This window comes from Adelges cooleyi, unplaced genomic scaffold, assembly GCF_023614345.1.
Source record: "Adelges cooleyi isolate 19-005CV unplaced genomic scaffold, UGA_ACOO_1.1 ACOO_flye_CR_arks_rails_tigmint_CR_PRNA_30, whole genome shotgun sequence".
Classification (NCBI taxonomy): Eukaryota; Metazoa; Arthropoda; class Insecta; order Hemiptera; family Adelgidae; genus Adelges; species Adelges cooleyi.
The window spans coordinates 8,305,554-8,323,721 of NW_026095971.1; the positions used below are offsets into that span (position 1 = coordinate 8,305,554).

General features: G+C 26.5%; 1 protein-coding gene across 2 annotated transcripts; it reads left to right on the forward strand.

Annotated features, from left to right (window-relative positions):
• Nucleotides 1-9,197: 9,197 nt before the first annotated feature.
• Nucleotides 9,198-16,493, forward strand: LOC126838603 (actin depolymerising venom protein gelsolin 1-like). 2 transcript variants are annotated; one of them, XM_050573143.1, is made up of 10 exons: nucleotides 9,198-9,339; nucleotides 12,363-12,576; nucleotides 14,410-14,484; nucleotides 14,572-14,646; nucleotides 14,730-14,853; nucleotides 14,917-15,210; nucleotides 15,652-15,767; nucleotides 15,832-15,933; nucleotides 15,992-16,129; nucleotides 16,195-16,493. In XM_050573143.1, the coding sequence occupies exons 2-10, from the start codon at nucleotides 12,385-12,387 to the stop codon at nucleotides 16,285-16,287; spliced, it is 1,209 nt and encodes a 402-aa protein (XP_050429100.1). In that variant the 5' UTR covers nucleotides 9,198-9,339; nucleotides 12,363-12,384; the 3' UTR covers nucleotides 16,288-16,493. The 2 variants fall into 2 exon arrangements, with proteins under 2 accessions (XP_050429100.1, XP_050429101.1); XM_050573144.1 differs by having other exon boundaries at nucleotides 9,225-9,339; nucleotides 12,367-12,576.
• The last annotated feature ends 1,675 nt before the right edge of the window (nucleotides 16,494-18,168 follow it).

Sequence of the window (18,168 nt, forward strand, 5' to 3'; positions counted from 1 at the left end):
ACATAAGTATATTAATTTATAACTGTATACATATATATATGATTATATGATTATATTACATATATATATGACCTTTTTTATTTTTTTGACAAAATTGTTTGATTGATTGGGAAAGAAGCTCATGTTAAGACGTACAATTTTCTTGTATCGGTTTTACTTAAAAAGTATTTTTAATTTATCGTTTAAAATAAATGTATAAAAAGTTGCACAATAGAGTTAGGGCATAGTAGGGATGGAGCAAATTGGGGCGGTCACAGGCCTATATGAATTATTGCAACTGAAAGTGATAAACTCACTTACAAATAATCGATTTGATGTAAACTTGAATGGTAGAATTAAAAATATTGAAAAAATCGTTGTAATGGCATAACGTGCTAAAAAATATATTTTTGTATAAGGGTGGATACAATGGGGTTGACCGTCTTTTACTTAGATTGTTATCTTTGTATATGTTTTGTGAGTATATATTGTTTTTATTATAATTATTTTTTTTTATCACAGCCTATTATTAAAGGCTTAGGTTCAGTAAATGCGTTAATATTTGATACAAATTAATCAGATGTACGATTATCACTACCTTTAGAACTGTTGTAAATTAAACAATGCACGACTACTCATGTTATAGCAAATAGCGCGCCCGCCGAAAGAGTAATCCCTAAAACTTTATCTATAAAATCGAAGTAAAGAAAAAAGTTCCACCCCTTCTAGGGGAAAGGGTTTATGATATTTGTTTGGTTTGTCAACGTTTATCGCTAGTAATATTCCTAAGGAATATTTTATAGAAATATGGAACTAATTCGACTTATTTAAAAAACATGTATAGAGTGCTATCATTTTAAGTTGAAAAATATGTAAACTTTTTGAGTGTTTTTTTCGAGTTTGAAGGTGAACTTTTCTACTTCTACCACCAATGTACCAATCGCATATGAATACGGGTCGATAGAGTTGCTACTCAACTAGATCATCCACAGGAAAACACAGGATCTATTATCTTTTTCACATTGTTGCTTTTTACCCGTTAAATGGCAGCGAAACTCAAGTTCACATAAAAACAATGACGGTGTCTAATCTAAGCATCTAATCGATGCTTAAGTGACACTTAGGCATTGTTGGTGTAAACATTAACAAGTCCACACTTAATAAGTATGGATTTGGCTTAAAAACTAAAAATTTGGTAGTTAATGTTCTAGTGTTAAACATTTGCCCATGATTACTGCCCACACTCCACTAATTATATCTAATACACATATATCTAACCTAAAATAACTGTAACGTCATCTTATGTTTATAATTCAACCATTTAAAAACAAATTCTCATTTTATTTTTAAAACCCATTTACTAATGAGTTTGATATATTTTTACGCTTATGTGCCCTTAAAAATAACTAGGGATATTTAGATTGGTTCACAATTCATAGTATAGGTATTTTGCAAAAAAACGAAAGCAGAAAAAGTGGTCAATATCACGTGCTAACGTAGGTATGTTATTTGGACCGAACTTTAATATTTAAATCTTAAAAGTTTTAACCTATTGTTATAATATAATATTATAGTTTTATGGTTTTAATAAGAATTTTACTTTTTTTTTTAATAAATAATTTTAACATTTATGGGTGTTAAAAGTATCCAAATTATAGCTTTGTATTCATTAATTTTATACACACTGTATTTTTATATACTTGACTAACCTAGTAACATTAGGTTAATGTGCTGACCTACAACACCATTGTTCTTAAATTTAATGAAAAAAACATATAAAATGAAAGGTCATATTCGGAGTTTAGCAAGAGTACATTTAAATTAAATTAATCTTTTAGTTTTACGTAGTTAAAACGACTATATTCAAAAATCGAAACACAACTAAACATTTTTTTTTCGGTGATTACTTTAATATAAATGAGTTTATAAATGATTCATGATTGTTAAATAATATTTTTTTTTTTTGTTATATATTTTGGGACTAGCCCACAGGCTAAAAGTATTGTATGTAACACTACTATGTAAAACTTAAGTGGTATTATATTTAAACACATTATACGTATTTTACTGTATAATTTGTTTTAATGTAATTTAGAAATCCAAAATAATTTAAAATTTGTTACTTACAATTTTTTAAGAACCTCTGAACCTAAATCTATAAAATCTTACTCTATAAGCGAGTTCAATATGGACGCTATATTTTAACGAGATCCTAATTATATTTTATACAAATCTTAGCCATACACTTTTTATAGCACCTTCGCTGAACTAAAAAAAAGTTCCACAGATAATTTAGAGATGAACATTACACACTTTGACGTTTAAATGATTTAAAAAAAAACTATTTATACATTTTTTAATTGATAGTTCTCTGTATAATTATTGTAAGAAAAGCTCCAATTTTAAACTTGCGCATGACCATTACATTATAATTACGTCAACAGGTGTTTTGAGGGTGATAGAATTTGGTTTCTTAATTCAATGTGTGTATTGTTTTATATTTTTAATACAGTCAATTATTTAAATTAATATTTATTAGTATTATGGCTACTTGATAATAGGGTTTCTATTGTTCATAAATTTGTGCGCAAACGAAATGTTTTTTAGGTAAATGTGCACAATATAGATGTAGCCAGAGATGAGAATTTTTTATTTAAGGGGGCAAGTCGCGTAAACAATTTTTTTTTTTATTTCTTAGAATATTAGTTTATTATCTGTAGAATGTTCTCTTAAATTTTCAAATTGAAATTTAAAGTCTAAATATACCTATAGAATATTATTATTATATATTATTAATATAGACGCGCACTAGTGGCGCGTCCTAAACTATACCTACGACCGCGCGCGTAAACGCTTTACCTTTCCGTCTATTGGCCAAATATACTTGTTGTTATAATTGCAATTTTTAATAATAAAATTAAGGGTGCTTAAGCTCTGCATATTCTATGCATTTAAATTTAATTTAAAATTAAAGAGGTTAATATTTTTTTGAGCAAGGATGTTGTTTATCAATTTAACACTTAAGTTTATTAGCATTTTTATTTTATAACAAAAAATAATACAAATATTGTAGGTATGCAGTATTACAATTTATAGGTATTTTATACAACTACTTTGCTTTGCTTATTCTGCAAATGTATCAATAACTTTGTTCATGTTAATTAAATGTATCATATCTTTTTCAATTTATAATATTGGTAAATCTGTGAGTCTGTTCTACCTAATCTCATTGAAACCCTAAGCCAAATCTTTATTTTTCTTAAAGCAGTAAACGAGCGTTCATAAGATGCAGAACTAATGGGAAGAGTGATAGTCACAACTCACATGATATTGATAAATAATAATGAATAATAAGTAGGTACTGCTATCAACTCTACAGGAAGCTTTTTTTTTATATTAAACATTTTGATAAGCAGAGGTTTTAGTACATAATCAGGAAAAATATTACAGGGACTTGTTTTAAAATTGCGGGTGCTAATTCACCCTAAGCCCCCCTAAATGCACCTATGCTTGTTGTTTCGATATTTTGACTGTAAAATCACATTTTATGTCGAAAAAAATTCAAAATTTGCCATTAAAATGCCAAAAATAATTTCAAATCCGGGAATTTTTAGATAATTAGAGCGACCTGTACGCTGTACGGCGCAAAATCGAAATACCAAACTCAAGCAGCTGCAACGCCGCCATTTTGTATTTTTTCGATTCGGTTATAGTTAAATCAATCATGATTGAAAAAAATAACCATGGCCAATAGTTAAATTAGTCATTATTAAAAAATTTAATTTGTTTGTAGCTACACGCCATTATACACAAATAAAGTTATTATAGTGATTTATTTAATAATTTATGTTTGTTTGTTTTATTATGCACTTATTTGTTATTACCTGTTCTATTTAAGCTTAAGTAGTATTTACAAAATATGTTTGAATAAAAAAAAAGTTAAAGCCTAACGGCTAAAATTATAAAACATGGAACATGCTTAACCTTCTGGCAGAAATAGTGGTTATTTCTGTTCTATAAACTCCGTACGATTTATGATGATAATTGCTAGTATAGTCTTAATAGTTAATTATATGTTTTGGCCAAACGTTTGCATGACAACGACGACTCGTTATTATTTTGATGGCATCTTATATGAAGGGTCATGGGGTAAAAATATCAATGTCAATTTTTTTGTAAAATGAGATACTATGTTATTTTTCACTTTTTGTAAATGTGAAATTTGTTTTTTACTCAAATATATTTAGTTACCGACAACATGTGTATTTCTCTCGCTCAAACCTTTGCTAAAATGTCATTTTGTAAGTTGGTAAATTTCAAAAAATTGATATTCATCTTTTTTCCCCATGACCCTTCATAATATGTTATTATACGTTTAAAGTAGGCACTCTACTTTAGTATCGCAATTTAGTGTAGTTTCCGGGCTGGGGCCAAAGCTAAAGCATGTTTCATGCTAAAATAAAAAAACTGTGTAGAATATAATATTTTGTTGGTAGCATAACAATTTGTTAAAAATTAGTAAAAATGAATTTTACTACAAAGACAATTTACCAATCAATTGTAGCACATTTTTGTTAAATGTCAATTACTTTGAAAACTAACTACAATTTCTAAATAATGTTAAACATCTTTAATTTTTTACTAAAAATAAAAGCGAGGGCCCAATTCAACAAAGTCCCTAATAAATTTATCAGATAAAATTTCAGATGTTTGTATGTTGTAATGTTTTATATTGTAAGTTTTTCTGTAATTTAAATTTGGTTCAATTTTAGTGTGGGACACTTACATTTCATAATACTTAACTCAATGAATTTGGACTTGAATAGGGCCCACGCTTTTCTTTTTAGTCGGGATGTGGGTAAAATTAATTTTGCAAGATTCCAAAAATTCCAATACAAACTTACGTACGTACGTGTTAGCGAGTTAAAGAAAAGCATACTATTAATAGAAATATCCGATTTAAAAGTAAGACATATTTTTTTAAAGTATATTTTTCTGTTTCCCTTAAAACTACTTCATTAATAAAAATTACCTAATTAAATTATCCAAATCAAACGAGTAATACATAAAAGTTTAAATTATTAATTACGAATAACAATGACTAAAAATATTTATCATGATTGAAAATTTTAATCATTGGTAATAGTTAAATTAATCATAATTGAAAAAGTTAACGCGAATAATAGTTAAATTAGTCATGATTGAAAAAGTTAATAGTGGGTAAAACTTTAATCAATCATGAGTAAATTAATCACAATCAATATTGATTATTCGTATGGTTACTTGTGGTTATATGAATAATCAACTTTTATTTCAAAAATTATTTAAATAAAATACTAACTAAATGATGCCCAACTGTGAATGTAGCCAAATAAACTAACATTTGTGCACTATTACGCATGTGCAACCTGCAGTGCATTATTCCTGCGCAGTAGTAATCGGAACAATTTATTGGAACACTATAATATTGTTTCGAATTACGCCATTTCAACCTTGACGGTATAATATAGTGCTCCATGGTACTCCATTGTTGCCATATTTTTTGAAATGTATTGTTTCACCTTGATTGATTTTTTAAAATGTTTAGACCAATAAAGTATATTTTATGTACTATTTCTAATCTATAGACTTGTTACATAAAGACATCGCCGATTAATCGGCTTAAGAGATATTTATAGGTTAAGGGCGTGTCGGGTCCAAACGCAAACATTAACAACAAAATTAAAATGTATTGAAAAAAAACAATATCATCTTTGCATCGAAATCAATATCTCATTAATTTGACGGTAACCGTAAATTAGTTTTTGGGAAGACCGCGGAAACGACGTCGTTACAATTTCTACAGATTCAATCATAATAGTTTTACAGTAAAACTATTACTTACTTTAGAGTTTAGTTAAAATCAGGGTTTTAAATCCGGATGATTTATTTGGGTTAGGATATTCGGGTTATATATATATATATATATATATATATATCGGGTTATTCATTTTGGTTAGGGTTTTGTTTTAGGTAATTCGGTTTTTGTTAGCCGAATTAATAGATTGGGTTATTTATGTGTAAAGGGTTTTAAAAATCGTAAAAAAAAAACATTTCTGAAGAGATTTTGTCAACAAATAACATGGATGGTACAGTTTATTTAACCATGTAATGATAATGTATTCAAAAATGATAATAATAAGTACATCTTTTAAAAATTATTTAAAATTATCAGTTAATACCAGGTGAATACTTTATTTATTATTAAGTAGTCTTTTCTAATGTGTATGTTCAAGTAATAACAAAAATAATAACATAGTAACAAGACGTACTCACGTACCAACACAACATATTTTATGTTGAAACTTACACCCTTACAAAATAAGACATTAAGACATACCTTCTAACAATTTAAAAATCTTCTAAAATATCAAATATCACATTATCACAGTTCATTTTTAAATCACTTGGAATATATTTAAGTTCCGAAAAAGAACGATTTACAGATTCCTACAACATAATTTAAGATAATATATCATTATGTGTAGCTCAAGCCATCAGAAGATTGGTTTATTTTATACTGATTTTGTTATTTCATTTCTGATTTTTGCAGCTTTTTACTTTAGCCCATATATGTTTTTAATAGCAAATGTGTTTATTCATTGCCATTAAAAAAGAATTAACTATTTTACGAACCCCATAATCTGAGAATATTTCAAATGGTCTTCTTTCAGTTGCAACAAGATCAGTACAAGCTTCTAATAATTATTCTGGAATCAATTGTATTTGTGTTGTTTTTCAAATACATTTACAAATTACATTCAGTTGATATTGACTATATACTTTACATAAAATATACATAACTATAAATTATAAAATAGGTATTAATATTTTTAGAAAACTTAGTTTGGTTAGGATTTATAAAAATTCCTGTTCTCTTTAAGTATTTAAAAATATTTGTTTTTATTACTGATTTATCATTCTCTTCAATTATTTTTTTATTTAGTTGGGATAAGATATCTTTTTCTGTCATCTTTGTTTTAAAATTATAATAGTTTCATGTATATCATGATGTTAGGTTATCAATGTGTCTTTCACAATTTTTTTGCACGATGGGAAATTTGTGTTTTGCAGTTAACAATTTGGCAAGTATAATTTCTACCAGTGGAATTATTAAATTAGAAAAATTAATAGATTTTACTCGATTTTGGTTTTGGCATATTTTAACATTGAATGTACATAAAATAGAACATTATAGTGTAAACTGCACAGATAAATTCTTATTTAAATTTATTAAACAATTTTTTTTAAAAAAATCTATTTTTAAAATAAGAATAATAATGCCAGGAAAACAACATAGCTGAATTAATCGATTTAGCTTTAAGAGCATCAAGACGTATTCACACATAATTATTTTATAAGTGTTAACTCTGGTTAAGGGTTGGGTTCAAATCCATGGTTGTAATATTATTTAATATTATTGTTAAAAGTTATAATGTTATGTAACGTTATATTACATCACTTAGCAGTAAGCAAACTGTATTACCTGTGTCTTACATGTTATAAATTTAACCACTCTCAGGATGGAACATTATGAGCATGATAGCTATAGCCGATAGCGGATGACAAATTGGCTATTAACTTAAATTATGAGATATCATTTTTATAATATGATCTATAATTTTAAAATTTGTCTACTATTATTGTTTTCAATTATTACGTTACTAGCTACTACTATAATACTACATAATTTAGTTGTATATAATAGCTAGACTTAACATAGGTACAAACGTGCTACGTACAACTAGAGGAGTCAGCGGCTACAGCTGATTCCCTTGAAATATATATTTTTTCTTACTAATGAAACTCAGTATATACATATATTTAAGATAGGATTGACAATTACTGACTAACAATAAATTAAACTATATTTATATGCTACACTATGAGTTCACGGCCAATAAATGAATAAAAACTTTGGCTTAATGAAACTTCATGAACTTCATTGTTAAAACTTTATAAAAAAGTGACCACAGGGGGATAGATCCCACATCACAGGGGGGGGGGCCCTGTGCACGCCTCTTGGCAGTGCTACGGAGATTAAATATTCTAGAAAGCTTAAATTTTACTATTTTGTATTAAACAATTATTATTATTATTTAAAATTTTTTTTTTTTTTTTGAAATAACAATACAACATTTAAACGTAGGTACAATTCATTGCAAGGTCATATAACAAATAACCTTTCTACCTTATCAATGAATTGTAGTATTATTATTTATTAGGTATGGTAAAACGACTGAAATCCCGAAGTTAATTGGATCCTTCCTAAATGTTAGTATAACATGACATAGCAAATATAAATCTATCATAGAACATAATCATAAATCCCGCAGTTAAACAATTAATGAATTGAACAGGTAGGAAAGAGTTATTATAATAACTGTTACTCTATAATAAAGCTATTATGTTACTTATGTATTATCTTTATTTAACTAATTTGTAGAAAACTAATTTAAATTACACGTTCAGAATATTAAATTATTTTGCGGTTTTATTTTTAATTTCTATGTCTAGCAATAGCCAATAGAGAATACTATGTAACTATCGGTAGTATTCTGTATTTCATTTTAGGGCATAGGTCCAAGTCTCTTTTTGATCTGTCTTTCTGACAATTTTATTGTCGGTACAACTATATAGTATCATCAATAAATAATAATAAATGTGAAACATAAATCAGTGTTTGATAATTTTGGGAAAGCATTATAGGGCAGCGCTGGACGTGTTAACGAAACACATGACTATCCCATTATTAATTCTATGATAATGATTAATAACATTGATTATAAATATTTATAATCAAAGTTAATAATAATACAACGGTGATGATTTTAGATCGATACCGGTGTTCTAATATTTAAAGTATGGGTTTGACACAACATTTTTTGTAATAATAACTCAAGTAATTTATTTGTTATAAAAAAAATGTCAGAATGCGATTATAGCAATTTTAGTGTTTTTTTAATAACCGTGTAATTTAATTTGTTGTAAATATTGTGTAGTAAAGATGCGTAGAATATAGATATTATGCAATGTTGATTATTATAGATGATGAGTCAATAACATTATAATAGCGGTATTATTGAGCTATACGCGATTTCATCGGGTTCAGTAAGGTTAACGTGGTAATTATAAAAATTAAGAGTGGGAAAAGGCTCACAGTTCATATATTTTAGAGGAAAACAACAATTGTTCATTGATGTTATTCCTATAAAACATTGATTCTTTAGCTCATTTTATTATTCGGTAGAGATTCATTATAATCTCTTAGTACGTGTTACGACAAAGAAACGCCAATACGTAAAAGTTGAATACTAACAGGTAATTTTTTTGTTTTTAATATATTACTAAAATATATGTAATTGGCAATTGAATATATTTATTAACCTAAGATATTATCAATTTATATAATTAAGATATAATGAATAAGAAATTGAAAACAATAATAAGTTAAAAAAATGTTGTTTGTTATTGAAACTCTTGTTAGACTGCATACGTTTATTAATATTTTTAAAATCGTGTTTTGGCAGAACAATAGACATACGATTTTTAAAAAATACAACGTACACGGTACAAAATGTATTAAACAAATATTTCCAGCGTTTTGCTTATATTTTAAATATATTATGATAATAATTAATATTAAATTGTCTGGTCTCAAATTAACTCTAACACGGCAAGTTGTTTTTCAATTCGTCTTTAAAAACTTAAAACTACTTACAAAATAGAAATGAGAATTTTTTTATCTCTTTTAGTGTTTATAAAGTTCTAAATTAACTTAACACAGTTTTTAATTTTAGAAAATAGAATATAAAAACTCTATTTAAAATGAATAAATATTAGACAATTAAAGGGCTGCTATCATAATAATAAATGAATAATTTCGTAATTTCTCAATAAATATAGTTAAAGAACAATATTATTTTATCTGCGTCATCTTTTACTTTATTTCAAAGTCTTTTAAATTCTAATTTCTAAAACTTTAAATACTGCAATACTGAAAACTTTGAGTATATTGACAAAGATCGTTTTTACCCACAACCTTTCAATTATGTAAACGTGTAAAAGCCCTAAAAATATCATTGTATCTCTTATTAAATAAAACATACTTCAAAAGTTTTTTTTTTTAAATATGTTGTGTATTTTAATTCTTTTATAGAACTCTAATTAAGTATACTTATATTTTATGTATGTAACCATCTCATGATGGGCCTTTATTACCTGTTTAGCTCGCATTAATATATATATATATATATATATATATATATACATTAAAATTACATTCAAATCTAATAAATTTCATAACCGCGGACATAAATAATATTACAAAATTAAATTATATGCTTATTATTATATTATTATTTAAATTAGAAATATTACTAATAACTGTAATAATAGCAAATAGTATTAAATAGTATAGTAATATTAATAACCGATCTAATTGATTTTTTTAGTATAGATGAAAATAAAAAATAAGCTACTATAGCTAGCTAATTATTTCGAACAGGCAGTAATTTTTTTATTAAAATGAGTACATACTTTTATCATTTAAATATTTTTGTTTTTGAACAAATATTTTTAAAAACGAATTCTTGGAAATGATAATTTCAATCATTATGTTAAATATTGACCTAAGTACAAACGTAATGGCCATTACCCATTTTGCTAATCTATCTATATATTGGTATTATAAAGCAACAAGGTAATTGTGCGATGGACATTAATTATTTGTTATTTTAATAGCATGAGGTGCCGTAGATACTACGGTCGATTGTCTATTTTATAATCGTATTGGTCATGTAGGTAATTTAGCGAAAAAACAAGGTCAAATATTAGTTTAGAAACACTAAATGTATTTATATTAGAAAACAAATGGCTATTTATTAAAACTCTAAAACAAAATATTTGAAATTAAATTATCAAACAATAAAACAAACTAAATGGGATACTTAAATATAAAAATTAACAAATAACAATAAAAATAGTTTGATTTAATTTAAATCATTTGTTTTACAATTAAGAAAAAACCCTATATGATGCAGATATATTGGGGTTTATTAATTTTAGTACCTATTGCCTACGGATAACATTTTTACAATGCATTTAACGTCTACCCGTGCACGTAAATGAATATATTCTATAAATGATCAAAATTATAAAGCTTCATCTAATTGCGAAGTTAGTACAATTGGTAAAAACTATTTTTTATAAACTTTTTTTTTTTAATTTTAAAAAATTATAAGTATTCTTAATAATATAGAAGTTTTTTAATTTTTTGATGACGTGTATTATGTAAAGTTTTTTTGAAACAAATTTATGTATCTTCTAAATATAATTTTAATTGATACCTAATAAGTAATACTCGTAATAATCTCTTTTTAAAACATTTAAGAAAAATAGTTTACATTTATTAAAAGTATATTTTTTAATCTAACTGCTCGTGCAATTCAACGAAAATCAAGGCCAAATATATTTCTGTATGCGCGCATGTGTATCCGATAAGTAATTGATGGTTTTGTGTAGTTGTTTATCGCAACGTCGAAACAAATAAAATAACCAGGAGATTTATTTTTTATACCATCTATAGTCCTAGTCTTTAGTCCTTAGACATAAATTCGTTATATTCTCAAAAGTCGCATTATGAGACTCAAAATAGTCATACTAATTTTATTTAAATTAAGTGCTTTTAAAATTTTTATAATTATCTTGTTAATTGAATAAATCAAGTATATAATTATTAATTAGGAATTAAATGTGAAAAAGGCGAGATGTGAATTTAGTAATAGATAAAATCGTCTATGCTTATTAGTAATAATATTATTTGTATTGCAATAATATTATTATTAAATAACAATTTTTTTTAAATAAAAAAAATTTTAAAAAAAGATCTCAAAATGTCAAAATAAAGATAACATAAGCTTATGTTTACTTTTAATTTACTGCAAAGTAGCCTATAGCAAAAATGTATGATTTTACGTGTGTTAATTAGGTGCAAAAGGTAACATGCTATCTCTCGTTTTGTGGTGAAAATGGTAAACTTGTTAACGTTACGGATTTGTTGTACTGAATATCGAATAGTAATAATAACTATTATTTCATATTTTACGTTTAATAGTTACCAACAATTAGCAACAATAAACCACTAAGTATGGAAACATAAGTTTTAAATAAGGAATCGAGTTATTAAATGTGTTACATATTGTTCTTTATTGTCTCCAAGTACCCCGAAGGGAAGTGGGTTTTGTTAAAAAAAAACCTATTCATTAGTGACGTCACGTAAATGAACACCATTTGAATAACCTCATTAGTCATACGAAAATTACACCGGTTTGTCATCGTTTCAGGCAGACAACCGCCACTATCGCGATGGTGTCTACTAGTCGGCGTGTCGCAGTTCTACCGTGCGCACGCTTGTCGCTGTGTATTATTGTTATATTTTTCGCAAGCACAACGGGTTCAGCACAGACAAAGAGTCCGGCCGTTCTTCAACCGTCAGTCATGCATCCTGCATTTGAATCTGCCGGGAAAACAGCTGGGCTAAAGATCTGGAGAATAGAAGTAATATTATTTTCTATATTATATAGTATAGGTAAATTTGATATTAAATTAAGATTTTGTTAAAAATCCCCTACAAAAAAGTAAAACACTGTTGATTCATAGTCCTTCAACACATTAAACATGTTATTTATATAAAACAACTTAATTAAATGAAACTATTATTAGAACACAAATCATTATAATAAAACACTAGGAGCTTGATTAGTGAACAGTGGGTCATAACCCAGTACCTAGACACCGTACGTATATTACACCAAACTACTTAGTAGATTTTACGATATTCTGTATACGTACCAAATATACTAAATATATTTCAATAATAAACGTATAAATTCAGAATAAAATACGTATAAATGTAACGGTTAGATTTACACTATAATTGCACGTGTATAAACCAATCGTCGAAATTCGGCATATTTTCCGTTTGAAAAATGTATATATTTGGTGCAAATTAAGTATAATTGTAACGATTAGATTATTTATACTATATTTTCACGTACATAATTCATTTATTTTCCGTGTACAAACCAATCGTTGAAATAATAATATACGAGTACTGATTATAACTTAAACAGCTACTTAGCCACGAACTGTTATTGTTGCGAATAATAACACAATAACAGTAAAAAAACGATTGTGTGAGATTGTGGAATATAATATTTTTATGTTAAATAAATAACATCGTGGGGTTACGATTATATTTCTAAAAATAAAATTGTAAGTATCCTCATAGACGTTATGAAATAAAGGAATTACAACGAAAAAGAGAGAGTTATACTGAACAGGCAAAGTAGTGCATTGTGTCTGTATGAGTAATGTTATGTTATGTATCTAGTCCATCTACTATATAAAGAAAATTATTTTATAATTTATATAGATAAATCAATTAAACGTAAACTATTGTGTTTATACTCTTAAAAAAGTTAATTATTTGTTTAATTACCTCTAGCTAAGCACATTTACTCATATTCGTTTCATTTTTACCGATAGCAAGTGTTGCATATTCCATCTCAGAACTATAGATGGTTATGATTTTTCTGCTAGCCATGTATGCTTACTATACTAGAAAATATAAAAATTGTTATGCCTAACTAAAAATGATTATCCAGTAATTAAAGTTCAACAATTTTTTTTAAAATTAAAAATAATTATTAATGTGAAATAAAACGGTTCTTTCCCATAACTTTCGTCGGCCATAATACAGTTTAGCAACCAAGAAATTTATAAATTTTGTTTTTAAAATATCTTTTTTGTTCTTAATATTTTTGTACCATCAACAAAAAATATATTGACGTACTTTTTAGTTTTATAAATTGAAATATACTAAGCAAATACTAATTTCACTAAAATACATATAATTATATACATAACTAAAACATGGAAAAAATATAAGTGAAAAATATGTGATAGAAAAATTTGGAATTTAGAGATTTTAAAGGCTACAATATCTTGTAGGAAAATGTGTTCAATTCCTGCTTATTTTGTAATGCATTGACCAAGATATAAGGTAGGTATTAGGTAGGTGTAGATGTAGTTGGTTAAACAAAACGATAAGACCGAATAGAAAATTACAACAATTAAGTATATTACAAATTAGGTATAGTAAATTATTAGTATACGCTTCACGGAATTTCTCTTAAGCGAGTCGTGACATATGGATTTACGCTATAATTGTCAAATAAATTTTAAATTATAAAAATCATTATTTGTTATACGTATTATTTATACCTATACTACCTTAATAAAGTGTAGTTAAATTACTACATAAGATTAGTTATTTTTGTCTAGCTTTGTTTGTTACGAAAATCATTAACAGCTATTTTTTTATTTTAGGATTTTGAACCAGTACCATATCCTGTAAAAGAATATGGAAAATTTTATACCGGTGATTCATACATCGTTTTGAATGTAAGAATACACAAAAAGAAACATACTTGAAACACATAGGTTATAATTACTAATAAATAATCTATAATTTTAATTTACATTTTTCAGTCAAAAGAGGATAAAAGTAAAAAAGGCAACGTGATTTCTGATATATTCTATTGGTCTGGAAGCGCATCTTCTCAAGTGTGTAATATTATATCATAGTTTATTGTATATATATATATATACATTTTTTTAAATAAAACAATATTTTTATTTTTATATAGGATGAAGTTGGATCAGCAGCGATTCTTGCTGTGCAACTAGATGACGCTCTCGGAGGTGCCCCAGTTCAGCATAAAGAAACTCAAGATCACGAGAGCCAAGCGTTTTTATCTCTTTTTTCACCTTGTAATAATAATAATCTAAAGTATTATAATGTAAACCTACCTAAATAATTCCATTTTTTTATAGCCATTCGTTATTTACCGGGTGGTGTAACTTCAGGATTCCACCATACAGAAATCAATCCTGGTGGTGAAAAAAAATTGTATCAAATTAAAGGCAAAAAGAATATTCGAGTTAAACAAGTAGCTCCAAATGTGTCGTCAATGAATCAAGGTGATTGCTTTATTTTAGACACCGGAAAAGAAATTTACTTGTACGTTGGACCTCAAGCAAAAGGAACAGAGCGACTTAAAGCGATTAGCGTTGCTAATCAAATTAGAGATCAAGATCATTCAGGAAGAGCCAAAATAAATATTGTTGGTAAGTTTACTTATGAAAAAAGTATACAATTTGATGGTGTTTTCCTTGATTTTGAAGGGAAAGGAGTGAACTTTCTATTTTTTTAGCTACATAAAGAACCTTTTAGGTACGATTTCTCAATTTCTGTTCTATAGGCTATGGTCTTAGGAGATATATCTTGGGTCCAGACAAAAAAACAATATAATAAAACAGATTATTGTAAAAACAATATATTTTCTGCTCTTCATCAAAGCTAAATTGAACGAAGTCTAAAGAGCTATTATATTTTTATCAATAATCCCCTCCCCCTAAAAAAAAATTATAACGTGAATAATAATACCAAAGGTAGAGTAATTTGAAGTTTTCTTTACTGAATAAATAGTATTTTTGGCTGAAAATGTAGTAAGTTAATATATGTATATAAAATAAATTATGTATACAGTATAAATATTTATTAAATAGATGGATCTAGTACCCCAGAAGAAAGCGATAAGTTTTTTAAGGAATTGGGTTCAGGATCAGCCAAGCAAGTAGCACCCGCTGTTGATGACGATGTAGAATTTGAAAAGAAAGAAGCTGTTAGTATATTAAAAATAAATTTAAAACTTAAATATAATATACTCATTTACAACTATTGTTTAGGCAACACCAGTTTTGTACAAAATAACGGACTCTCAAGGTGGGAAAATTTCATCAGAAAAACTCAGTCAAAAACCACTTCTCCAATCTTACTTAAAAACCGATGTAAGTATGACATATATTATAAAAGTACTTCTGAATAATTAAAATTAACGTTTTCAAGGACTGTTTTATTTTGGATACGGTTTCTTCTGGTGTATACGTGTGGATCGGTAAAAAAGGAACAACTCAAGAAAAAGTAGAGTCTCTGAAACGAGCACAAGCTTTCATTAAGGAGAACAATTACCCTGCTTGGACAAGAGTATGCTTATATATTTTTTAAATTTATTAAAACCTTATTTCATGTTATTTATGTGCGCTTAATAGGTTGTAAGAGTTGTTGAAGGTAGTGAACCAACGGCATTTAAACAATACTTCGACAATTGGAAAGAAAATGGAGGTGGAATACATTTAAAATAAATACTTGTATAATAAAAGGAATTATGTTGGAATGTTTGAGTTTTCAAATATTACTAAGATAAGCGTATTTAAATTTATTATACATTATTTTCTATTTCTAACTAATCTATACTTACAATTTCACCATTTTACTAGTCTTCAAGTTTATTTTTATTTTCAATATATATAATATTTTTAGTAATAAATATTATATTGGATTTATTGAAGTTTTTGATAATTATTTCTTGGGTAAAATTAACTGCATATAGTCTAGTAAAAAAATGATAGAAATAAAAATTAAATGTATCTTAATGTAAGCATATATTATTTATTATAATATGTATATAATACATTTATAAATGAACCATGTAAAAACTAATGAATATCAAAATATTATGAAAACTATTAAATTTTAAATATTTTACACCACCTTAACATTAAATAAACATTCAGTTATGACTTCTGAGTTATGAATTATGACTATATTCCTGTTATTAAATTTACATATAATATGTACTACAATACTAAAATACTTAAATAGTTAATAACACATTTTATTAAACTATATCTTCAAAAATGTAAGGTTTAATAATTGTGTTAGCTTTTAACAATATTCATTATTAATAGCCTAGTAGTATAGAACTTAGAAAAACGTATTTTACTGCCACAAGTTTTTTTTTACTTAAGTAGACAGAAGCTAGGCTTTCCATGTGTTTTTGTGTTATGATATTTAGACCGTTTACTCAAAATATAGAAATTATAAATAGTAATTTAATTTGGATTCTTGAAAATGATCATAATAATTTATTATTATATGTTTTTTTCTTAAGTCAGTGTCTGTTGTCTGTCATCACATCATTTCAGACTTCTTGGTGCAAAAACTTATTATAAATGCAACCTCGCGAATTAATTATAAACATCAGTGGGATATCTAGAAATATTTTTCTGGGAGGGCTGCCAAACAAATCTTTAGATATACTCTCTTATCTCTATCTACTATCTAGCAAAACCAAGTCTCCCCACCCTAATTGAGCACTGAATAGTTTGCATACACTGAACATAAGGCAAGGTTAAGACTAAAGTGTATACATTGAGTATTGTAGTACTATCAATGGTATAAATTATAGTATTATAGTATATAAAATCGTTGTTTACCTAAAACAATTTTACAACTGAAATTTCCTTGCGTTAATAAATAATTGTGTACAATTAAATGGAATTACAATACTTGTTAAAAGTCTATTACATTATTTCGTACATAGTATATGTAAGTAATACTTAGAAGATAATACAAATGCTGTTATTAATAGTACAGTTTAAACTTTTACCATCAATCTAATAACAAACGGCTTATAGAAATATTGTATCGACGAAAAAGGAACTTGTCTTATGTCTTGTATTATCTTTGATATTCTGATAAATGGTAATTTTGAATTTAAACACTATTTTTTGTTTAATGCAAAGTTGAAAGAAGGTAATAATTTTGCAATGATTCTTCTTTTTGTCATTCATTCGATAATAATCGAAGTAAGGTATACCATATTTCATATATCAGCATTGGCGAAGATCAGGGAGGGCTTGAGATTCTAAAAACCTTGAAAAAACCTTAAAACTTAAAATAAATATTATATTTATTTTTATTTCAACAAATCTCTTACTAAAAAAAAAGGGTAGGTATTTTAAAAAGCATTGATTTTATGTTTTAAGGTTTTTTAGTATACCAAGCACCCCCCGGATCTCCGCCAATGTATATCAGCTACATACGTAACTATAAGTTTTAACGACTCGCAAAATTTCTTGCATTCCACTATTCAACTGAATACGTATATTTTCACAAAAATTAGTTAGATCACTAAACATATATATTATGACCCTTTATGTTACGAAAACAATTTAAAAGCT

Coding starts and splice junctions, on each gene's coding strand:
- LOC126838603 (XM_050573143.1), top strand. CDS start 12,385: ATGGTGTCTACTAGTCGGCGTGTCGCAGTTCTACCGTGCGCACGCTTG. Junction 12,577..14,409: donor TAAAGATCTGGAGAATAGAA/GTAATATTATTT, acceptor TTTTTATTTTAG/GATTTTGAACCAGTACCATA. Junction 14,854..14,916: donor TTTATCTCTTTTTTCACCTT/GTAATAATAATA, acceptor ATTTTTTTATAG/CCATTCGTTATTTACCGGGT.